At 47.7% G+C, this 25,163-nt stretch overlaps 1 protein-coding gene across 2 annotated transcripts; it reads left to right on the top strand.

Annotated features, from left to right (window-relative positions):
• The first annotated feature begins 10,535 nt into the window (after positions 1-10,535).
• On the top strand, positions 10,536-22,702 carry LOC127684709 (1,25-dihydroxyvitamin D(3) 24-hydroxylase, mitochondrial). 2 transcript variants are annotated; one of them, XM_052181579.1, is made up of 11 exons: positions 10,536-10,793; positions 10,953-11,143; positions 12,110-12,203; positions 13,926-14,022; positions 15,558-15,649; positions 16,511-16,622; positions 17,931-18,076; positions 20,132-20,298; positions 21,563-21,641; positions 22,294-22,491; positions 22,592-22,702. In XM_052181579.1, the coding sequence occupies exons 1-11, from the start codon at positions 10,536-10,538 to the stop codon at positions 22,700-22,702; spliced, it is 1,545 nt and encodes a 514-aa protein (XP_052037539.1). The 2 variants fall into 2 exon arrangements, with proteins under 2 accessions (XP_052037539.1, XP_052037540.1); XM_052181580.1 differs by lacking the exon at positions 22,294-22,491.
• The last annotated feature ends 2,461 nt before the right edge of the window (positions 22,703-25,163 follow it).

The raw sequence follows: 25,163 nt of genomic DNA, 5'->3' as shown, positions 1-25,163 counted from the left end.
ATTCGAGAAGTCAGACCTCAGCTTACCTTTAAAGACGAAAAGTCCAGAGGAAGCCAATCAGATTCGCCAATACAATACAAGCCCAGATCAAGCCAATCAGATTCAGCGGGTTCAATGAAAGCATCCAGAAAAAAAAAGTGGGGGTGGGGATGCTGGGGGAGGATGGATTCCCAGAGGCTAAAGCACTGCGGGATCAGGAGCTCTCTGAAGCCACGATGAAAACGTTCTGACCTTTGATGTGCTGATTGAGGGACTGCAGGAGCCATTTATCAGGCTAGGAGACCTCGGTGTCTCCTCCGTTCCCTGAGGTTTGCGGTCATTGCATGCCCGAACCCTAGAATCTGTGTCCCTTCCGGGCATCATTTTCCCAGTTCTTCGATGAATCCTGCTAGAGGGTATTGTGCTGCTTGCACCGTGAAGAAATTTACTTACATGTAGTAAAAAGTTACTCCTTAAAACTCCAGCCAAGAAAATCAAGAAGACTTGGGGGAATGTGGCAATATTGATGAGGTTACAACGAGATGAGGATAAACGTAGCTCTGGGTGAAAATCTATCTAAAAGAAAAAAAGAGCCCCCTCTGCATGTTGCTAGAGAGCGTGAGTAAACTTGGCTCGTGCTCTCTGCTTTATAAACCCCCACACTGGGGAACACGTGCGTGATGAGGAGTGACCAGGATGAGACAGCCCATCAAAGTCCCTCTGCGTTGTGGTTCCGGAACAGCAGCCAGCATCAGGAAACGAAGCAGCCAGCCATGGTGACTAGTAGCCGGTGCTCACACTAGAGGAAAAGCAAGACAGAGAAGGGGAGATCTCAGCTCATCCTGGCTGCGCCAAGTTAGATGGGCTGGGATTGTGACTTAGTGGGTTCAGTGCTTGCCTCGCATGCGCAAAGCGCTGGGTTCCATTCCAGAATGGTAGTGTACACCTCTCTCTCTCCCCCCCCACCCCCCATCCCTACCCCCCTCCGATCAGGATATAAAGCTCTCAGCCACTACTCCAACACCATACCTGCCTGCTTCCTGCCACGACCCTATAAAAACTGCAAGCCCCCCAATCAAATGCTTTCTTCTATATGAGTTGCCTTTATAGAAGGTCATAGAGTTTGTTTTGTTCCTAGCAATGGAAGGGTGACTAAGACAATGGGGGTGATATAGAGTCTCTTCCTTCTCTCCAGACAGACCTTTACCAGAAATCTTTGCTCACATCATGAGCATTCAATAACCAAAGTGTATCTATCCAGTGTTGTAGGAGGAGGGCACCTCCTGCAGTCTGCACACAGATACTGTGTTTCTCTGAGGGACAGGAATGAGGGCTGCGCTCAGAAGCTACCCACCCAGTGCACAGCAACCGAAACAGCTCAGATTGTTTTAAAGAAAAATGCTAAGCTGGGCAGTGGTGGCACACGCCTTTAGCCGGCACTTGGGAGGCAGCGGCAGGCGGATTTCTGAGTTCGAGACCAGCTTGGTCTACAGAGTCAGTTTCAGGACATCCAAGGCTATACAGAGAAACTCTGTCTCAAAAAACAAGAAAGAAAGAAAGAAAAGAAAGAAAGAAAGAAAGAAAGAAAGAAAGAAAGAAAGAAAGAAAGAAAGAAAGAAAGAAAGGAAGGAAGGAAGGAAGGAAGGAAGGAAGGAAGGAAGGAAGGAAGGAAGGAAGGAAGGAAGGAAGGAAGGGAAGGAAGGAAGGAAGGAAGGATCCTAAAAGTTTCAAACCAACCTCCATGTATTTTGAATGCCTTGGGTCTCTGAAGCACTTAGAGGGACCTCACACGAGGTCATGTGACCCCTCTGCAGAGCCTGTGATTGGCACCTTCGATTTTGGGCAAATGATCTTAAGTCTTGGGTTGAGATTCCCAAGAGGGTCATCGACATTGGAGATTCATCCACTCAGCTGATAAAGAAAACGCTAAGCAGATTGAGTCTTTGAGGGGTGGGGATGTGACTCTGCTCGTAGAGCTCTTGGCTGGCACACACACGGCCCTGGGTTCGATCCTGAAGCAGTGCATAGACTGGACATGGCAGTGCATGCATGCTCAGAATCCCAGCTCTCAGGAGGTGTAGGAAGAAGGGTCAGAAGGAAATGTCATCCTTAGCTACATAGGACATTTGAGGACATTAATACATGAGACCACTGACTCTCTTAAAAAAAAAAAAAAAAACTTTAATCCCAGCACTTGGGGGGCAGCGGGGAGACGGATTTCTGAGTTCGAGGCCAGCCTGGTCTACAGAGTGAGTTCCAGGACAGCCAGGGCTACACAGAGAAACCCTGTCTCAGAAATTAAAACAAAAAACAACAAAAAAAAAAAAGTTGTTCAAATATATTACTATAGTACTGACATTCGTGTGAGACCGCGGCTGAGTACCCCTTGGCGTGGGTCGTCTTTGTAAGAACTTAATTACTCTTGTTTGAGATTAATGTTAGATGGTGATACAACTCCTGCCTCTTGGAGCCTCATCCTGAGCTTCTAGACTTTTCCACCATGCAGTATGCTGCACTGAAGGAAGCCTTTCCCTCTCTTTACTCCAGCCACTGATGTCACATGAGCCTCTCTTGCCCCTGTCTGTCACCACCACTTTGGTTTCGGAAGATGCAGTATTTTTCCTTAAACATCCTAGCTCATAGACCCCAGTAACTCCCTGAAACAGCACATGTGCTGGTGCTAGGAAAGGGGACGTGGGGGGTGGGAGAGGGAAAATTAGGGTAAAATGAGCTCACTTCCTGGTCTGCAGCTGTGGGAAGTGGCCAGTGTCATGGCTGCACCTGGAGCTGTACACCCAACACTAGAAGTGACCCAGCATCTCATCCTACAGTGATTTGAAGACTCTGTGGAGACTGATTGTCTGCCTGTTTAAGAATCGATCGCTGAGACTGTCTGCATCTTCCAGAGGAAACCCGGTCGTCGTTAGAGGGACGGAGCTTGTCTCTGTGACCTTAAGTCAATCATACTGTAACCATATCCGCCATTTCCCCAACATGTTCTTATCCCGTTTTAATAAATATCACATAGACGCTTGTATGTGTGATTTTTTTCAACCTTCTCCTTCCAAGAATTCAGCGTCCTGGAGTTTGATGCTTACGCCCCGGCATCTTTGTCCTCACGGGGTTGAAACAAACTAGAACTACCTTAAACAATGAGGCTCCTGAGCCTCAGGCTCTCAGCTGGCAAGCCCTGACAGACACTGTGAGGAGTCTTCAAGAGGAATCCGGCTCCAGCCATGAGCTGTAGGACCTTCAGTGAGGACAGCTGTAGCTGGTCCAGCAGCCCTGCCAGCGCGAGGAATAACAAGAGAGATTGTGGTTTCCCTTTGGCGAGGTGACATTTAAGAAGCCTGTGGTGACTCAGAACCCACTCTCAATAACAGAAGGCAGGAGGATGGGGCTTGGCTCTCTCCTATTTCTTTTCAAGTGTGTGTGTGTGTGTGTGTGTGTGTGTGTGTGTGATTTGATTTGATGTCATCAGCAGGGACTGTATTCTAACTAAACAGGCTTTCCCACCTTGCTCCTCACTGACGCGGGGCTGCGGATGGTCTGGCACGCAATGGGCACTGAGCCAGGTATGCTGGTGACGCCTCCAAAGAATTCCATCCTGACTGGAGAGAAGGAAAACGAGTCAAGAGATCTCTGGAGATGTATATTAAATTATGTTTCAATGAAAAACGTCATCGTGGCAGAGGGATCTATGGATGCGCATGCGTAAACCACACAGGCTACGCATGCGTAAACACACAATCCTCCTATCCTTGTTCCTGTAGCCTTGAAGCTGGAGCCAGTCCCTACTCATAGCCGCACACAACCTAAGAATCAGAACAGAAGGGATCACCTAGCTGCTGTCACTGGGTGGAAGTGACAATAGTAAAATCTGTCATTAAGAACAGTTAGGCAAATTGCTACTGCACAAAACTTGCGCCCATTCTCTGCTGACTGAGCGCTTTTGTTTTTAGGAGAAAGGGACACTTCCATAATTATCTGGAATTGTCTCATTGGTCCTCTGTATGATCATTCACAAGCAATAATGGAGTATCCTCGCGCTCACTCCACCGGGAGTTTATTTTCCCTAACAACAGAAGTACTTCCTGCACCAATCACCAGGCAAGGTATATACTTGCTGGTTCACTTTAAAGCCCTGGAAAAGTATCGTTCCATCTCAGTAATGCCCAAATAAGTGAACAGCCGCCGCCCCCCGCCCCGCCCAGACTCGCCATGGCAGGCTCCCAACATACAAGAGTAAACCAAACCGTGCTTCAGACCCAAAGTATTTGGCACTAATAATCCCATCATAAGATTTCCCTGTATTACAATACAGATGGGATTAGCCAAGTCATACCATGCAGGAAAAGACGCAGAGCAGGTATCTATGTGATGATGTAATTTAACATTTTATTTATGAAACATATATGGTACCAATGGAATGTCAAAAAATCCAGAAGTGAAGGCTTGGGTATCAATTCAAAAGATCAGACAGGGTTTGAAATCCCTCTCAATTGCACAGTGAGATCAAGGCCAGCCTGGGCTACATGAGACCCCCTCTCACCAAAACTAAATACACAAAATCCCTGCATTTTTTTCACTGTCTGGTTTAGCTTGCCTTGGACAGTTACAGTCTAATCTTGCAAAGTCACCATTCCTCTTACAGCTACTGGCTATGGTGGCCTCTAAATCCACATTAGAGAGGCTGAGGCAGGAGGCTTACCACAAGTTCTGGGTCAGTCTAGGCTACTTAAAAACTACCCAGGCCAGGCTAAACTAAATAAAAAAAATAAAAAAAAAAAAAGGTTAATAATACCATAATACCAATACTAACCGGCACTAGAGATGGCTCAGTGGTTAGGGGGATACAGCCTTACAGAGATCAGTTCCCAGCGCCGATGTCAGGTGGTTCACAGTCACCAGTAACTCCAACTTCAGGAACTTGAATGACCTCTTCCGACTTTCATGAGTATCCACACGCGTGGCACACACACACAGACACACACACACACAGGCACACATAAAACACACATGGGCACATACATACATATACACAAAAAACACAGGTGCATACATACATGCATACACATAGCCATATACATACATTCATACATACACACAGGCACATACATACATACATACATACATACACAGGCTCACACACAAACATACACATACATATATCCAGGCTCACACAAAGGCACACAAACATAGCCACACACATACATATTCCCAGGCTAACATACAGACACACACATACATATATACCCAGGCTCATCCACAGGCACACACATATACACAGAGGCACATACATACATACATACACAAAATATAATAAATCTTTAAAGCACTGACTTGTTCACACAATGCTCTTCCTGTTTTAAAACAGAATAGCTCTTTGGACAATGAACCTATTCAAAAGTCCCCCCACCCCCACCCCGTGTGACTGTACTGGAAGTTTTCATATACCTGTATCCACATTTGGAATAAAATATTGACTGGTCAGCATGGCCTAGTTCTGTTCAAAAACCAGAAAGCAAGTGCTTGTGCCCAATGGACTCTGTGGAGACACAGGCCATGTCTCACCTGGGCCCTTTGTCTCAGCCTATCTGGGGATAAATGTGTAGTGACCTCCAATGTTGCAGATGAGGAACCTGGACTCTGAGAAACCCAACATCTTCCCAAGCCCACACAGCCAGTGAGGAGCGGAGACAAGGTTTCAGTCCAGAGGTGCCCAGATGAGCATTCGCAGGCTTTACCAGTAACTTCCTCAGAAAACAAAAGATGTATTGTTGCTAAACTCTCTGGGTTTTGCTGGGGAATGAGGAAAGAATCAATAATCAATCGCCTGTTATTTCCTTATTGGGTGCTATTCAACATAAACAGAGTGTGCCACGTGTTACAGGAGCGTCAATCAGCAAAAGAAAGTAGCTTAAGATTCCAAGATTTAAGTAATTGGGAGGAAAGATGCAGGAGAAAAGCCTTGAAGGTGATGGCTTTGGGGAGAGGGGAGGGGAAGAGGGGAGGGGAAGAGGGGAGGGGAAGAGGGGAGGGGGAGAGGGGAGAAGGAGAGGGGCTGTGTGAGAGGCTTTTTTACTGGTTTTCTTTGATTTGATGCAGTGTACAGTTTACTGAATCAAAACAGCATGACTTCAGCTGCTTGGAAGGCCCAGGCAAGAGGTAGCAAGATTGGCCCAAGCCTAGGCAACTCGGTGAGACCCTGTCTCAAAACAATAAGAACCTAGAGATTCCATGGTAGAGGGTTTCTCTGGTGTACACAGGGCTCTGTGGTCAGTCTCCAGTACCACAAACACACACACACACACACACAAACATACAGCCACTACATAGTTGAGCACAGAGATCATGATGGAAACGTGACGTGACGTGCATCTGTGATGTTTGAGTTTGGCTGTGAAGTTAAAGAAATGAAAAGTCAGCCCCTCCCCTCCCCCCCCCAATTCCCCCAGTCACAAAGCAGAGAACCAAAACCCTACACACACACACACACACACACAAACATACAGCCACTACATAGTTGAGCACAGAGATCATGATGGAAACGTGACGTGACGTGCATCTGTGATGTTTGAGTTTGGCTGTGAAGTTAAAGAAATGAAAAGTCAGCCCCTCCCCTCCCCCCCCCAATTCCCCCAGTCACAAAGCAGAGAACCAAAACCCTACACACACACACACACACACACAAACATACAGCCACTACATAGTTGAGCACAGAGATCATGATGGAAACGTGACGTGCATCTGTGATGTTTGAGTTTGGCTGTGAAGTTAAAGAAATGAAAAGTCAGCCCCTCCCCCCCCCCAATTCCCCCAATCACAAAGCAGAGAACCAAAACCCTACACACACACACACACACACACAAACATACAGCCACTACATAGTTGAGCACAGAGATCATGATGGAAACGTGACGTGACGTGCATCTGTGATGTTTGAGTTTGGCTGTGAAGTTAAAGAAATGAAAAGTCAGCCCCTCCCCTCCCCCCCCCAATTCCCCCAGTCACAAAGCAGAGAACCAAAACCCTACACACACACACACACACACACAAACATACAGCCACTACATAGTTGAGCACAGAGATCATGATGGAAACGTGACGTGCATCTGTGATGTTTGAGTTTGGCTGTGAAGTTAAAGAAATGAAAAGTCAGCCCCTCCCCCCCCCCAATTCCCCCAATCACAAAGCAGAGAACCAAAACCCTACACACACACACACACACGCGCGCGCGCGCGCGCGCGCGCGCGCACATGCACTCACGTACTGTCATGTGTGGTTGCATAGTAAAAAGGCTAGGGTCTCAGTAATCTTTGCAGAAGTTGGTTAGGATTTCTCAGAACAACAGAGGTGGCCTGGGCCAGTCTTGGGAATGGAGTTGACACTTAGGAGCCACTTCCAGATCTTTCATCAGGAATTCCTGAGAGGTTTCTTGGATGCTCATAGAGGCTATGGGATGAGGGAGGCATGGAGCCAAAGCAAGAAGGTTACGTTCCTGGGAGTGTGTTCAACATAAGCGTTAGATGTTCTGAACCTCTTCAAGGATTAACGAATATTCTACTCAATGGAGCTCCAATAAACTTTACGCTGAGACTGGGGACTCTCTCCAGTGAACACGAGATACGGACTTCTATGAAATTAGAATTTTCATATTTACTTCTATGTATACACTAGCTAAGAATAGCCTGTACTTCTGGTCTAGTGCTAGCATTCAGTGTGGCACATGAGTTTAATCCCAGCACTCAGGTGGCAGAGGCAGGCAAGTCTCTGTGAGTTCAAGACCAGCCTGGTCAACATAACAAGTTCCAGGACAGCAGGGCTACATAGTGAGACCGTGTCTCAAACAAAGCAAACAAAAACTGTCTATTGTTAAACTCCCAGGAAAATCTGCTCCATCTGAAGCCTGTCTCCTTCTTGATCACAATAAATAAATAAATAAATAAATAAATAAATAAATAAATAAATGGAAAAGAAATAGTAGCTCACTGGCTGAAATAACAAGACAGCTGTCACACAACATTCTTTGAGGTATCCGGCACAAGTGAGAAGAGACGAGGAAATAAATCCTCCCACTAGGGATGCTCTCTGTGTCACATTTCCAAAGGAGAAAGTTCTGATCCCACCCTCCTCTGGGGCACACGGTCATGGAAGGAATATTTCCAGTATTTTCATATATTCATATTTAAGAAAAAAGTGATATGATTGACCAGGTGATGCTAGGCGTGGTGAAATACGACATCATCCAGCACTCTAGAGGTGATAACAGAAAGATGAGGGATTTGAGCTAGCCTGGGCTATGAGACTCTGTCTCAAGAAAGTAATGGAAATTTTGATACATACGGATGTCTGTGTTGTAGAGTCAGGCTGGGTCAGAAACTGGTGCTTGTGAGTGCCATTGGGCTGCTAATGTCTGTGACAATGGGCAGGACATTTAATTCCTTAAGCATGGGGCGGGATCTTTCACCTGTGTTCTTGACATTGAGCTGAGGTGAAATTTGCCCCCCACCCCAACCCCCGCACCTTGTCTGGCATCAGTGGGAGAGGACGTGCCTAATCCTGCAGAGACTTGATACACCAGGGTGGTGGAGGGGCATAGGGGGGCACCCCCTCAGAGGTGAAGGGGAAGTGGAGGGAGGAACCCTGTGAGGGGATGCCAGGAGGAGGCAGCATTTGGGATGTAAATGCATACATAAATTATCAATCAATAAATAAGTACTGATGTGAAATTCCTGTTTTGTCACAGGCTCTCACAAGTCTAAGATGTGGTACCTTCATACAGTATATGTCCTACACTGTATTATATATAGTATAAAACATATGTGTCACAGACATACAAAAGGCTACATGAACGTATAGTGCGTGTGGTATACACAGCAGTGAATATTAACATAGATCTAGTAGATTTCATCTAAATTACTGCATCTATGCAGTTATTGTTTGTTTATTAGCCCCGACCTCTTAGGCGAAATTTGAAATGACAGTGTTGGAGCACGAACCATAAATCGGATTGCAAAATCTTTTCCAGAAGCAGACAGATGTTTACGGAAGCCCTTGCTACTTCTTGGGTCACAGTAACCTTCTGTCAGGTGACTGGAAAGCAGGGGAGGAAGTCTCTGCCTCCTGCCTGGGTGCTGGTGGCTTGGCCTTGGAAAAGCAGGAAACAATATTAAGTCACTTTGAATCAGCGAAGACCAATTTCCTTTCCAGAATTAGGAAAGTGAGCTCTAGTCCATCCAGCCATGGACAACTCTGTCTGCTTTAGGGTGGGCTTTAGGGAGAAAGCGGGGCGCTTGGGAATCTGCGGGTGCCTCTGCTCCGCGCAGGGTGGGCGGTGTACAAGAAGGAAAGGCTTGAGGGGACGCGTGGGAAGCAGTCCAAAGAAAACTAAGCCATGCCCTGTAGGCATTCCACAGTCTCCGGAAGAACTAAGGCCTCTAGCATCCTTTACTGAGGACACACCTGTATAGACTGCGCATGCATTAATTTATTCGGTTCTCTAAGGACCCAACCTGAAGCATGGAGGAATCTGGTAAAGAAATTCTACAAACCTCATTGGGCTTTCCTGCCTAACTTAAGACCCACGGGAAGAAGATTAGCTCCTCTCCCCCTCCCCACCCTCCTTTTGATATATTCTAGTAAGTTTCAAATCCTCTGTTCCTTCAGAGACTCAAAAAGGTAACTTTCATCCAAAGGAAGTCCGGCTCAGGCTCAGGCTCCGAAAACCTGTCTCCCGGGATGTGGGAAGGCGGGCGTGCTCTCCACTCGCTTGGCAAGCGCGGGCGGCCTTCCGCGCTGTCCTCAGGGACCTTGCCCGCCCTGCGTGGCGATTGTGCAAGCGCAGCGTTGGGCTCCTGCAAGGCGGGCTGCAGCCTGCAGGAGGAGGGAGAGGAGGCGTGCTCGCAGCGCACCCGCTGAACCCTTGGGCTCGACGCGCCTTCCCCAGGTTATCTCCGGGGTGGAGTCCACGGTGCGTCCTCCGGGCCAGCAGCGTGTCGGTCACCCGAGGCCCCGGCGCCCTCACTCACCTCGCTGACTCCATCCTCTTTCCACACCCGCCCCCCCCCCGGGTCCCTCCCAGCCTTGCCAGCCTGTCCCCCTCCGCCCTACTCAGCCTTCTCATTGGCCACCTCCTGCATGCCCTGTTTCCATAAATACGAGGTCCCTAGGCCTGGGAGCTCAGGGAGGCACAGCGAAGTACATCAGACCTGGCGGCATCCCTTCGACCCTCCTTGACCCGCTGTGGCTTTAGACCTTAGAAGTCAGATTTGTAGACCTTCAGAGGACTCTCCCCGGAGCTGCCTGCCAAACCCCTGCCGCTCTTGCCCAGCCACTGTGGCCAGCTCAGCGCAGGGACCTGAGCCCTGAGCAGCTGCACCTTGCAGCATCCCTGGGCAATCTGCCTCTTCGAAGTCCCGCCTGCTGTATACCATTTTACCACACCCGTGGGTTCTCTTCCCCAAATCTCCAAAAGATCAGAACCCAGCGGCACTCCCGAAACACCGTACCGGTTTCAGTCCCAGCTGCTCGAGTGTCCCGGGTCGCCTGCTACCATGAGCTGCCCCATTGACAAAAGGCGCTCCCTGATCGCTTTCCAGCGCCGGCTGCGGGACCTCGGACAACCCCCAAGATCCGTAACATCCAAGGCGTGCGCTTCGCGCGTTCCAAAGGAGGTGCCCCTCTGCCCGCTGATGGCAGATGGTGAGACTAGGAACGTCACCTCCTTGCCTGGACCCACCAACTGGCCACTGCTAGGCAGCCTACTGGAGATTTTTTGGAAGGGTGGCCTGAAGAAACAGCACGACACACTGGTAAATAGTTTGTTTCCTATTCCCCTATTGTCCTCTTTTCCCTATTCCTTCCCGTTAGGGTGGAAGGGGGAGCTCAGGTGATCGGTCAGCAGCGCAAGGCAGAAGCGCCCGGGGCACCAGAGGATGCGCGCTGATGGCTTTTGGCCCGCCCCGCTGCAGGCAGAGTACCACAAGAAGTATGGCCAGATCTTCCGCATGAAGCTGGGCTCCTTCGACTCGGTGCATCTGGGCTCGCCGAGCCTGCTGGAAGCTCTGTACCGCACAGAGAGCGCGCATCCCCAGCGACTGGAGATCAAACCTTGGAAAGCCTATCGCGACCACCGCAACGAAGCCTACGGGTTGATGATCCTGTGAGTCAGTCCCCTCTGCTGGGTGGGCGTGGCGGGAAGCCGGACGTGCGGGACAGTCGGGGAGGGGAGTAGCTAGAGTTCCCTGGGACTTTTCTTATGCAGAACAAACACAAAGCCCCTGCTCTCCCTAGAGCCGGTGCCGTCCTGAAATTGTGCTGTAGAGAGTGGGTTCCTCTCACAAGCTATTCAGTGAAGGGAGGCACACGCGCCTGCCTCCCCAACAGGACGCGTCAAAAGCACCAAGCCTCCTTTATTTGGGATTCACCTTCCCAGTGTCATCTTGGGCAAGATTTAACCCTAACGTCCAACCGAATATTTTAACGTTGTTTGACAATTTCATACGTGATTATAGTGTATTTCTGGTCGCTTTCATCACTCCGTGCCCTCTGATCCCCGCCCCCACTCCCACTGAGAGTCTTCCTTGTCCCAACAACTCTCCCTCCTCTCTCTCTCTCTCTCTCTCTCTCTCTCTCTCTCTCTCTCTCTTTCTTTTGTTTTTTCGAGACAGGGTTTCTCTGTATAGCCCTTGCTGTCTTGAAACTCACTCTATAGACAAGGCTGGCCTCGAACTCAGAAATCCACCTGCCTCTGCCTCCCAAGTGCTGGGATTAAAGGCGTGCCTGCACCCCCACTGCTCGGCTCTATTTTTCACGTCGTTTTTAATTTGTTTATGACTCTCTGAGGCTCGGAGGACCATAGGTGGGGATTATTTAGAGCACAGACATCTTGTCGGAGCCTACATCACTGACGAAAAATGACTACCCTTCTCCAGCGACCATTAGCCGCCATAAGCCATCAGCTCCCAGAGAGACACTGTGAGCCTCTCTCGGGACAGGGTCGGCAATAGCTGTGGCGGCCGCGGATATTCGTTGAGAGCTAAGATTGCTGAGACTTTACCAGGCCATCTTCAGGGTTAGTGGTCCGCACTCCCCGAATCTGCGCTCTAAGCACAGCCCTTCTCTGCAGGGAAGGACAGGAGTGGCAGAGGGTCCGCAGTGCCTTCCAGAAGAAACTCATGAAGCCGGTGGAGATCATGAAGTTGGACAACAAGATCAATGAGGTTTGTGCACGGGGCCAGCCCTCCTGGGGCTCTCTGCGACAGAGCTAGCCGCTAATAGGGGCTTTGGGTCACAGCTCTAAATACAAAGGGAGAAGACTTGTGGATGATGGGTGGTTCAAGAGGGTGCTGACTCTCTCCATCCTTCATTCCTGTCTCTTCTCCCAAATTCATCTGCTCCAAATCCTTCTAAAGGTAATCCCACAGAGGGAGCAGTTACAAGCCGCCTTAGTCCCTGGCTTCCAACAGCTACCAGTGAGATCCAGCTGTTACTTAACTTTTCTAAGCCTGTTTCCCAGGCTCCAATACTAAATGAGATGATGCTTCTAAAAGCCCTAGGCGGCAACATTTGAGGCTGAAGATGGGGTGGTGGTGGTGGTATGGGTGTGACGGGGGGTGGGATGGGGGAAGGCGTTGCATTTAGAAGAGCATAGAGGTAAAGAATCTGGGTAGGGAGGGGGTGAGGGGTGGGGGGAGGGGAGGAGGGGGCAGGGCTGTTCACGTAGAGACCAGGCATGATGCACCCAGAGATTTTGTACTCCATGCTGATGAATGATTCTGAAAAAATTTTGGACAATGAGCAGACCTTACCCCACCCCCCAGCCTCCCCTCCTCTCACCCCCCCCCCCGATTTTCTAGTAAGGTAACAGATTCAAAGTACTTTAAAAATGCATTATATAACCAAGCTAAGCATGCTCGTCTGGTACCTACTGGCTTTATGACTGGTCATCCCTTGTCTTAGGTAGAGCTGGGCAAATCCTCCGTCAGTTAGGTGGTCACGTGACTTAGCGTCTCTAAGCCGTGACATGGAAAATGGGTGCAGCGGTTATGCCTCTTGCCCTGTGAGGTGGCAGTGCAGATCAGCTGAGGTGACACATATTGTACCATGTGGGGTCCCTCACGCTTGGCAAGTGTGAGGCTGGGGTCATGGCCAACACTGGGGCTAGAGGCCGGCAGCCAGAGCCCTTGTGTGGCTGCCCAAGGCTGCAGATTTATCTACCAAGGGAACTATGTCCAGAACTTGCAGGGTTTCCTGACTCCACATTTCCACATGCTTCATACAAACAGCAGGTAGGGGACATGCCTCCCTCTGCCTAGATGTGGAAATCCAGAGTGGAGGTGCTGCTCCACTCTCCACCACAGTCCCTGAGCTGCCATTTTGTCTGATTCATCCCTCGTGCTTTAACCGCCCAGTCTTCCCAGAAAAGATGTTGTCCTTCTTAAAGAATCAAAAGCAGAAGTGGGGAGATGGCTCAGCTGGGGAAGCACTTGCTGCGATCATTGGAGACCTGAGTTCAAATCGCAGCACCGGGGAGGTAGAAACAGGAGGTTTTCCTGGGAGCTCACAGGCCTGTCAGCTCAGCCCAGCTTCAGAGGTCTCTGTTCGATGAGAGACCCTGTCTCAAAAAATAGGATGGAGAGCAAACACTAAATAGGATGAAGAAGATACTAAATGTCAATCACGGCTTCATACATGTGCACAAGGACACATGTCCCCACACAAACATGAGCCTACATCATTCACACACACACACACACACACACACACACACACAGGACAGGCCTGGGGAAGAGAGCATGTTATTGTTACCCATCACCACCAACAGCAGAAATACCCTTGGAAGAACTCCCTGAACTGGAACCTTCTCCCCCCTCCCCCTCCTCCTCTTCCCTCCCCCCTCTCTCCTGTGATAAAGATGTGCCTTTCCCATTGCTTTCTTTAAGGTCTTGGCTGACTTTGTGGGGCGAATCGATGAGCTGTGTGATGAGAGAGGCCGCATCCAAGACTTGTACAGCGAGCTGAGTAAATGGTCCTTTGAAAGTGAGTTGACTTTCTAGTCCTGCTCTCGTAACTTCCAAGAGATCTAGGGGAATAAAGCTCAGGTCTCCATACTGATAGGTTATCACCAGTCAAGTCTAGGCCATACAAATTCATTTTAGTCATGACTTGTACTACTGGTTGTTGATGGAGTCATTCAACAAACATTCCTTAAGCAAATGATGCATGCTAAGCTCTGATAGGTACCAGAGACACAGCAAGGAACAAAATGACAGCCTCTTTGCCCTCCCCAAACTACGATTCTAAAGTGACAAATACCGGTAAGGACATTCACAGGAGTGAGAAGGGGCAGAGGCATGGACCTGGGTGAGACCTCCTCTCTGCTGAGAGTCAGATCAGAAGGGCAGAAAAAGAGAACCTTAGAAAGGCCTCTTTGGATGAGTGTTCCAGTAACTGGAGCTGGGAGTGAAGGGCCCTACCCAGACAGACGTGGGAACACTGGGGCTCTGTTGCTGGCGTGTTGACATGAAGCAAGACAGCAGCTGCCCTAACCTTACCTCTGAACTCCACTCAGAGACCAGAGGGAAACAGGAAATGGAAAACAGATTGTTCTATTGCCTTCTTGTCAAGAAAGCAAAGAGAGCGGCTGGAGAGATGGCTCAGCGGTTAAGAGCGCTGACTGCTCTTCCAAAGATCCTGAGTTCAAATCCCAGCAACCACATGGTGGCTCACAACCATCTGTAATGAGATCTGATGCCCTCTTCTGGTGTGTCTGAAGATAGCTACAGTGTGCTTACATATAATAATAAATAAATCTTTAAAAAAAGAAAGCAAAGAGTATCACACACACACACACACACTCAATGGATAAAAAGTCTACCTGCAAGCCTGAAGACCTGAGTTCAAACCTCATACAAAGGTAGACACAGTAACACAGGTCTATAATCCCAGTGCTCCTACGGCAAGATGGAAGCAGAGAGAGGGGAATCCTGGGATACTCACAGGCCAGCTAGCAATTCAGGTGGAAGCGTGCAATTCAGGGGGAAGCGCGTTCGACTACTACATCTAGCACAAGGGACACAGATATTATGTACTTCAAATTTTCTCTGTGCAAAAAAGTCTTAAGGACTAATGAATGTAATTTGAAAATAGGTTAATCCTAAATAGCATTATTAAACAGAAAGCAGAACAGAGACACCCCTGTTCTGGGCTAGCCCAGTCCCTGCAGGTACTAGAAATCCATCCCATAGCTCACCCCTCCCTAGCCCTTCTCACTGTGGCAGCACAGATCTCTGCAGATCTCTGAGCCACTGATACCTCTGTCCTCACCTCCCTGTAAGTGACACAGACAGTGTGTCTCTCACCAGGTGGTTTCAAAGCCTATGAGTCATGTGCTCCTGGAAACGACTTCTAGAGAGAGAAGAGTACCCCGCCCTCCTCTCTCGCTCTTTGAGATCTTGTTTTCTAGAAGAGACCACAGTCTCACGAGACACGGAACTCAGCCTTTAATGGGCAGCTAATCGTAGACTCTGGCATTGCTACGGTTGAATAACAGTAGTGATTATCTTCAATGACAGGCATCTGCCTTGTGTTATATGAGAAGAGATTCGGGCTCCTTCAAAAGGACGCAGAAGAAGAAGCACTGGCCTTCATCGGGGCCATCAAAACGGTAAGCAGGCCCACTTGACAGCATGTCCTCAACGCCAGAATTCAGAATAGCAAAGGTTATCCCTGTGTCTCCCAAGAAGGAGTGTTCGCACTTACTAATCTTTAATACTTAATTCATTCCCTTTGATACCTGTATTTTACTATACACATATGCACTAATCACACACAAAAAAATGCTAAGTCCATTATTTATGGCAAAGTTACCAAAAAAATCATTTTAAATGTATTTACCGTATCTTGATTAATAGTCAGTTAGTTAAAAGGTATCTTTTAAAGTTTCTAAATGTGGCAGATTTTAAAAGTTTTGACTGGTTTGAGTAATTTGAGATATTATAGATATGATGAGATTGATATGCAATTAAGGTTATACAATAACTGAAAATATGCAAAGTGAAGTTTTCCAGTTTCCCTTTCTTTCTATACAATCTATCATGACACTAAAAACTTGGGCTGCTGGTACAGGCTTACTATACCAGCTTTTTGGGCGAGGTCCCAAGACAAGATAATTGCAAGTTTTAAGCTGGTTTTGGCTACCGAGTGAATGCAAGCACAGGCTAGACAATTTAATGATACTTTGTCTCCAGATAAAAATAAAATAAGAGGGATACAGAATATAGCAATATTAGATGCTTTTTTAAAGCAATCAGGAGATTCTGGGTTCCCAGTACAACCAAACACAAGACAGATACCTTTTTATTAAACATAGCACAAAGCCATCTTTGAGTTGAGCGAGAGAGATGGTGGCCTTTGACTCCCACCCTTCGGAGATGCAGCAGGGGTCTGAGTTAGGACCCTCCCTCTCCAAGGAGAATGTCGGCTTAGAGAGAAGATGGCGGCGTTCAAGCCCCTGTGTTTTTTACAGATGATGAGCACATTTGGGAAGATGATGGTGACCCCCGTGGAGCTGCACAAGCGCCTCAACACCAAGGTGTGGCAAGCACACACGCTGGCCTGGGACACCATTTTCAAATCAGGTGAAAGGGCCACCCTGCCCATTGCCCACTGCAAGCCAGTGACCCTCACCCTATGTCTAGGAGAGGTGAGGTGTGATCTATCTGACTGAACCATCGTGATCGTCCCATGGTAGCGCTTCTCCTACTGTCTAGAGTTTTCTCTGCTCACATGCAGAGCTGGAGAAAGCAGGAGGAGCTAGCTCTCTGCAGTCCTCTCTGCGAGGGTTTCAAGGAAGAGCTTCCGAGGCAGACTTGAGTTTGTGTGTGGTCACCCTGTGTGTCACTACCTTTTCATCCTTGATCGCCTCATCTCTAAAGTAACGACTGATACTAACTCTCACGCTGGTACAACTTTTAACGTGCCCAGGAGGACATAAACATGGAGTGTATTTGTATTATGATATTGTGATGGTTAGGGCTGTTTCTGCTCCATGACACAGGGTGTTGGAGACAGGTTGTGTACATGTATAGGTTTGATCCTTATGCAAACCCAGTCAACTCTTCTATGAGTCCCCAAGCAATGGTCCTGAGACACACCTGAGTCGCTATCCCAAGCCTCCAGGCTAGAACACGCTTCAGGATTAAGATGCCACCTGCACCACAGGCAGTGACTCTGCCCACTGTCTCCATGGCGATCTTAGTTTGGGACCTGCCCACATAAAGAATTGAAGTGAGACAGTTGTCTGAACGTGTTTTATAAATGCTAAATGCTAAGGATTCTCAGGATTTCCAGGCACTATACTTGCAGATGTATCTAGTAATATCTGTGTCCAAATTTGGAATATGTACCTAAGCCCAGTTCTCTTCCCACCTCATCCCTTCTGCGCTGTGAGCTTTCTGTTCTTCAAAATGTGATTACGGACCAACAGCTTCTGCCCCCAGGAGCTTGATAGAAATGAAGCCATTGAGGCCATACATACCTTGTGGTGTGTGCCTTAAGTACCAGCACTCTAGAGGCAGATACAGGCATTTATCTGTGAGTTTGAGACCAGCCTGGTTTACATAGCAGTTCCAGACCAGCTAGAAGAACATACTGACTCCCAGCAGAGAGAGAGAGAGAGAGAGAGAGAGAGAGAGAGAGCTGATTTCAGGTGCCCTAATCCATGATTCTGAATCGACACTTTTGGAAGATGCCTGGTGGATGCCCAGAAGCCAATCCATGTCAGTCTTGACCAATCAATCCTTGCCAGTGTGGGGAGAGGAGTAACTAGATACTTGCTGACCTAGCAAATCATCTGTGTCCCTGTCATGACTCAGTGCTGCAAGATTTTCCTGGGTTATTTCCCTCATCGAATTTCCAAACTCCCTCTCCTTTCTCTCCTCTGACAGTCAAGCCCTGCATCGACAACCGCCTGGAGAGATATTCCCAGCAGCCCGGTGCGGATTTCCTCTGTGATATCTATCAGCAAGATCGTCTTTCCAAGAAAGAACTGTATGCCGCTGTCACAGAGCTCCAGCTTGCTGCGGTGGAGACGGTGAGAGTGGACTGGGGCTCGGCTGGATGGATAGTCCATTGGATGGTTTGGTTTCCAGGATAAGTTCTTAAGCAGCCGGTGGGATCATTCTCTCCAGGAGAATTACCGAAGCAGCAACAGCCTCACAAAACCCATAGTGAGAGTCACATAGAGTTCATGGTGGGAAATAGTGAGCATGGCCTCCTTGTGGTAGGGACTGACTCTAACAACACGCCCTCCAGTGGAAATACAGAGTAAGCTCTAGCCAACACCACGGCAGAAATGAGACAGGAATTTGGAAAGAGGTGCCCATGGTCTGTCAAGACAAATTAACTTTTTCAAGTATACGGAAGGGCTGGAAGAGAGAGGGAGAGCTCGGTTGGTGAAGTACTAAGTATCCATTAGGACCTGAGCTTGACGCCCAGAACTCAAATTTTAAAAGCCAAGGGTGGTACCTCATGTGTGTACATCCTAGGGTTGGGGATGTGGAGAGAGGAGGATTCCTGAGGCCAACCAGACTAGAAACCCTGCCTCAGGAAATGAGGTAGAGTCTGCCTCCAGGTTCCACATGTACATCCATATATGTGCCCCGACATATGAACACACACTCACACACACACACACTCACACACACACACACACACACACACACGCACGCACGCACGCAATTACAGACTCTTTCAGATTGTGGTATATGTACACCATGAGGGACATTTTAACCAAGGTCGTAAGCTGGCCAATTTAAGCTTTGACAGCAGAGGGGTGGAGAATGAACCTAGGAGAGTCAGTTAAGGATGTGAGTGCCCACCCCACCTCCCCCAGCCGAGGTCATGCCGGGACAGCCTGAGCCCTTGAGGTTTCCTAACCCACTTCCCCTGGAATTAAGCTCTGCAGTTTTCCTGAGGACCCAGACTTGAGTCCCCTGGATGTGGCGAAACTGTCATTACTGAGCTCCGTGGAGCGCTGTTTGGCCATTGTGGTGAGGCGCCACCTGATATGGTTATACACCTGCTCCATTCCTTTTTCAGTCCTGTTTATTCTAAAAGTCACAGCTGGGTGGACAGAGGGATTTGACTGCCTTTAATTAGGAAGCCATGCCCTCTTCCTGTTCTGTAATAATGCCGTCCAGGGTTTATTTCGGCCGAGACCACTGGCCCTCTGACATGGAGAAGCTTGCCTGGGAGGCATGTTCTTCCAAAAATAATCAATGCCCCTCGGCTCTGCTCCTTAGTGTGATGGGTCACAGCACTTAGTCACAGCGCCTTGGTGTCCGCAGGGGCAGGACGTGACGCTGAATTTTGGAGACTAGCTTAAATTAAGAACAGCCAAGTGAGTCTGACTCCTGGTCATGAATATGGTGGGTGTCCTTCATTACCCTCAGAAAAAGATGCCAAAGATACCCTTTAAAAGACCGTTGGCCTTGTCAAAAACCGCCGCTGGCTTCTTGGCATACTCAATTTGACGTTAGAATTCATTTCCTCTTCTATTCTTTCTCTGACAAAGTGTCACATTCTCCTGAGAGGGCATTTTACGTGTGGCTAAAGCCCTGATAGGGCCTTGCCATGTTCGTGGTTAATTTAGGGTGTAGCCAAAGACCGTTTATTACATTCCAGAAGGGCGATGTCTTACACATTTCATTGCCTAGAGAGCCTCTCACAGCTGTCATCAGTGCCTTCCTACCCTCTCTTTACTGGGTTTTACATCAAGTTTTGCCCATTAAACAAGTTCTAGTTCAATTTTTATTTTGAGGTCATGATGGATTCACATTTAGGTCTGAGGATAGAAAACAAGAGGACATCTTTGTATCTTGCTCCTGTTTCCCCCTAGTGGTAGCATTTCTCATAGCAGTAAAATATAGCTCAATAGAGAAAAGAGTCTGGGGTCCTCCCCAGATTTACCCCTCCCTTGTCAGTTGTATGTGAATTTGCTTGTGATCAAGAAACTATACCCAACTGTAGTTTAGACGGGGCCTTTTGTTATCCTGACATCGATCTGAGGCCGGTCATCGACAGACTCTTTCTTATTCGGTTGAGACCAGTCATGCTCAGACTCTCATCTGCGGCCGTTGTCTTTCAGACCGCTAACAGCTTGATGTGGATTCTCTACAATCTATCCCGGAATCCCCAAGCTCAACAGAGACTTCTTCAGGAAATCCAGAGCGTGCTGCCTGACCACCAGATGCCACGGGCGGAAGATGTGAGGAATATGCCCTATTTAAAGGCCTGTCTAAAAGAATCCATGAGGTATGGACCCACCTCTGGGCCAGTACGGGAGAACATCTTTTGCTTTAGCAGTACATCAAGTCACTAGAAAAGGATTCTCTTGGAGACATAGCAAGGATGCCTCCAAGTGCTCCTCCTGGTTTATTATATACGTCTGTCAAACTAAAGAGAAGAGCCTTGGAGTGTATGATGTTTATACCACTTGCTTTCTAAACCCTGTGGGCCAATCCTATCGAATCCTAGAAAGCTGAGTTTCTTCCTCTTGAAAGCAATAGCAGCCTGCCTCTAATGGATGCTGTCAGTCGTAAGGGGGTCAGGTGTAGGGGTTGAGATGAAGGCCAAGCAAGAGGACACAGAGATACACATCTTTGTCTTTGAAGACTCTTCCGAGGAACTAAACCTCCTCCCATCCTTAGCTTAGAAGGACGCCGCAGCAGCGCTGCCTCTGTGGGTAGCAGCAGACTAGAAAAAAAATGCCAGGCCTCAGGTGAAGCTTGAGACACATACAGGTTGAACGGAATGGAACAATCGATGAGCCACTAATTAGCCTTAGAAGAAAATCAGTGTGATGAGCCACTAGCCAGCCTTAATGTAAGGGATTCAACTAACAGAATAAGAAACAAGAGACACACATATTAAGAAGGTGGGATTTGGGGCTGGAGAGATGGCTCAGTCCTTACAGGCTGGGCTCACAACCAAAAATATGAGAAGATGGGATTTCTTAAAAACAAGACAGGCCGGGCATGGTGGCACACACCTGTAATCCCAGTACTTGGGAGGCAGAGGCAGGCGGATTTCTGAGTTCGAGGCCAGCCTGGTCTATAGAGTGAGTCCCAGGACAGCCAGGACTCCACAGAGAAACTCTGTCTCGGAAAAAAAACAAAACCAAAACAGAACAGACCTTAGTTCTTCAATGGCTGCACATAGAGTCATACCCACTCCCCTCTCCCAGCCCCACCCAGATCCACCTCTGCCACCAGCAAGTCTAATTTGTATTGCCCATGTGTATTCTTGAGAGCAGAGGGAGGGTAGTTGATCTATCCGGTCTAGGAGGGTAGTTGATCTATCAGAGGCTACACCACTAGGAAAACCTGACTTTCCTTCTCCCAACTGCTCCTTATGGGAGTTGCCCAGAGCCTCTCGTGGAAAGAGACAGGGTATCATTCTTGTCCTGATTGTGACATCAGACGGAACTCCCATTTCTCATTCTGTCTATATTCCTAATGCCCTGTCAGACAGTGTGGGGTTTGTGGCCACATTTACAATTCTGATTTTGACTTTTCAGGCTTACCCCAAGTGTGCCATTTACAACTCGGACCCTTGACAAACCAACAGCTCTGGGTGAATACATGCTTCCCAAAGGAGTAAGTACAGTCGGCCAGAGTGTGTCAAATCCCCTTGACGCTTTTTACTGGGAAAGCTTTCATTCTGGAAGCCCATAGAAGGCAGAGCACCTCTGGCATGCTACTTAGTACAGAATTAGGGAAGGTAGCTCTTGACATGCAAACAGGGACTCTCTGTGAGTGGTCCTGAGTGAGTTACAAGGAATCTGTGAGCGTCATCCTTCCTCATCTGAAAACCTAGGAGAGGTGAGGTGGTTGAGAAAATGGAACACACACAAACAATGCAGAGTTCTGGGGCCAGGGAGGGGTCTCGGCGGTCCAGAACACTTGCTGCACAGGGATAGGATGTGGGTTTGAATCTCCAACATCCATGTGAAAAGCAGGGTGTGCCTGTTTGGGCCAGCATTGCGGGGGCAGGGACAGAGAAGGGAGAATCAGTGGTCGTTGCTGGCTGCTAGCCTAAATCCAGGTTCAGTGAGAGATCCTGTGTCCAGGGAATAAGGCAGAGAGAGAACCCCAGGTGTCTTCCTCTGACCTTTGCATGTGCACACGGGTACATGTACTGCCCACATATGTCATACCTAACATATGTCAAGCAATACATCATTGTATTTTTGTGAGTTATTTTCACTACTGATTTTTTTTTAAATCTTCTTTTTCTGTGTGTTCTTAGACGGTGTTAACACTAAATACCCAGGTGCTGGGTTCTAGCGAGGACAATTTTGAAGATGCTAATAAGTTTAGACCCGAACGCTGGCTTCAAAAGGAGAAAAAGATCAGTCCCTTTGCTCATCTCCCGTTTGGCATCGGGAAGAGGATGTGCATCGGGCGCCGGCTGGCTGAGTTACAGCTCCACTTGGCTCTTTGCTGGGTAAAAGTCTTCACTGGGTTTCTACATCCCCGTCCTAGGCTATTCGATAAAGAAGGAGGCAAGAGGGTTAACTCTTCTTTTATCTCAATGTGTGTTACAGATAATCCAGAAATATAACATCGTGGCTACAGACCATGAACCTGTGGAGATGCTGCATCTTGGTATCCTGGTGCCTAGCCGGGAGCTGCCCATTGCGTTCTGTCCACGGTAGGATGCTGAGGTGAGTGCTGCCTTCGGGCACCTGACCTGACCAGGACTGAGCAAAGCACTCAACCTCCTCCTCCTCCTCCTCCTCCTCCTCCTCCTCCTCCTCCTCCTCCTTCTTCCTCTTCTTCCTCTTCCTCCTCTTCCTCTTCTTCCTCTTCTTCCTCTTCTTCTTTTCCTCTCTCTCTCTTCCTTCTTTTTGTAAAGATTCGATTTGAATGTGTCTGTGTGTGTACCACAGAAGATAGGAGAGAGCATCAGATCCCCCATATCTAGAGTTACAAACAACTGTGAACTGCCCAAGTGGCAGGTGCTGGGATTTGAACCCAGGCCCTTTGCAAGAGCAGCAAGTGCTCTTAACCATGTAACCAACTCTCCAGCCCCACCTAATTTCTCCTTTTTTAAAAAAAATTACTGAATTATTTTTTTTCTTTTAACGTGGATCCCAAGTATGACACTCAAGCCCTGTGCTAAGAAATTACTTCTGTAGTAAAACATGAGCTTTGTAAGTCTGGTTGTAAGTCTGTTTTTCCCAATGCACATTGCAATGGGATCAAAACCATTGATGTGACCCTAAAGTGGAATGGAGAAACTTTACTGTCTAGTGTGGAAGGTGACACACCCAACCCGTGGCTTGACAGTCACATGTCTGTGCTTGAGGAAGGCTCTCCCTCTCTCCATTTCTAACAGTAAGAGTAGGATTTGCTCAGGATCAAGAGGAGGAGCCACTGAGGCCGTTCAGAGGAGCACAGAGGTGTTAAGGAAGCTTCTGTAGGTGGTCTCAAGAAATACAGACATCATTCTATAGTGTCCATAGTAACAGAAAACGTGTCAAATCCTGAGGCTACATGAAGTGCCTCTCATAGGAGGCCTGCGTAAGAATTGTTCTTAATAAGCGCCCTTCCCCCCTCCATCCCACCCCTCACAACAAACGCCCCCACCACCACCACCATCAGCAAGGTCAGAGTGCATAGGTCACCCAATGAACTACATTTTAGGAAGATGCCCATGACAATTTTAATTTTAGCTTCTTGTTTTCCAGTGGCTGACATACCTTTTGTGACGTGCGATGGGATTCTAATTGATTTTCACAGATATTTTTTTCACCCCCAAATCAAGACCAGCAATCTTCCCCTTCTGCAAGAAAGCTGCTAATGTCATCGGGATTCCTAGACGGCGAACTTCAGGGACCAGAGCTTGGGACAACCTGCGAAGCACGGCGCACATAGTTTACTGCAGAATGATCCTGAAAATGATGTTTACTAAGTCCATTACTCAGGGAAACACATAGAGTGGTGGGAATGCTAAACTCCGCCCACTACACTTTACCACGTGTTTACATTAGCCAATCAGAGCCCTCAAGAGCCTGCTGTCACTCCATTTTCTGTGATGTCACCAGGAAGCTGATGGTTAGCTACTCTAGTAAAGGTTATTAAATGTTTCTGATGACAAACCCAGAAAAGCAGCTTTAATTCCCTTTTACACTTGATGAAGAAAGACCTACTATGGCTTAATTGTCTGAGTGGGACTGACAAACCATTTATTATATTCGGTTTCGTTCAATATTTGAGAAAATACCAGCTGTAAACGGAGCTAAACATTAGGGAAAGGCTCTAATAAACCTATTTTTCCTGCTTACAGGAAATTAGAGACTATTTTAAGAAATTCTACAGTGAAGCCAGCTCCTTGGTTATGAATGCCTTGTTGGCCCAGAGGACTCTATAATTTCTTATTTCATTGGTACCTTTCTCTGTGGATAGATGAGTCAACAGTTTCTAAGCTGTGAGTGTGTTGGCACATACAGGTGTGAGCACATACATGTGAACAGCTGTGGGCCCTGAAGCTACTTTGCCTCAGTCATGGTTTTACATAAAGACATAGGCTACCCAATTTAGGGTCTTCAGTGTGGAACTATGTTCTGAAATTTAGTCACAGCTTAGAGGAATGCATTGCAAGTATGAGAACCTGACTTTCTGTGCCTTAATTTCATTATTCAAAGTGATGATTGTAATATATGCCCACTACCTATGCAGTATGTATACTGGAGCTGGAACCCCTGGGAAAACACAATTTCATAAACGCAAAACACAGTATGTACCACTGACAACATTTTAAAATGTTTACATACAGCTTGTATATTTTTTTTTAACCAGCACTGTTTTTCTATAGATGTTCACTGATTATTTCTATATATTTGATAAGGATTTCCCTTTTAGGTTATGGTTTTAGAATAATTTCATTTCTGAAATATACATTTACATGTGCAGTTGAATGAGTATGTGTGCATGGCTGACACAGGTCTATGCTTTGTCTTTCTTATAAAACTTATTTTTAGAGTTATAAATCCAGAGGCTAAAGATGTAGCTCTGTAGTAAGAGGTTTTTTTCCTGGTCTATGTGGGGCCCTGGGTTCAAAATCTCCAGTACTGCCAAGTAATACAAAATAAAATAAAGAATTACACCTGTATT

Source organism: Apodemus sylvaticus, chromosome 5 (assembly GCF_947179515.1).
Source record: "Apodemus sylvaticus chromosome 5, mApoSyl1.1, whole genome shotgun sequence".
Lineage (NCBI taxonomy): Eukaryota > Metazoa > Chordata > Mammalia > Rodentia > Muridae > Apodemus > Apodemus sylvaticus.
Note: the sequence above shows the minus strand (reverse complement) of the source record. Positions and strands in the feature narration are given on the sequence as shown.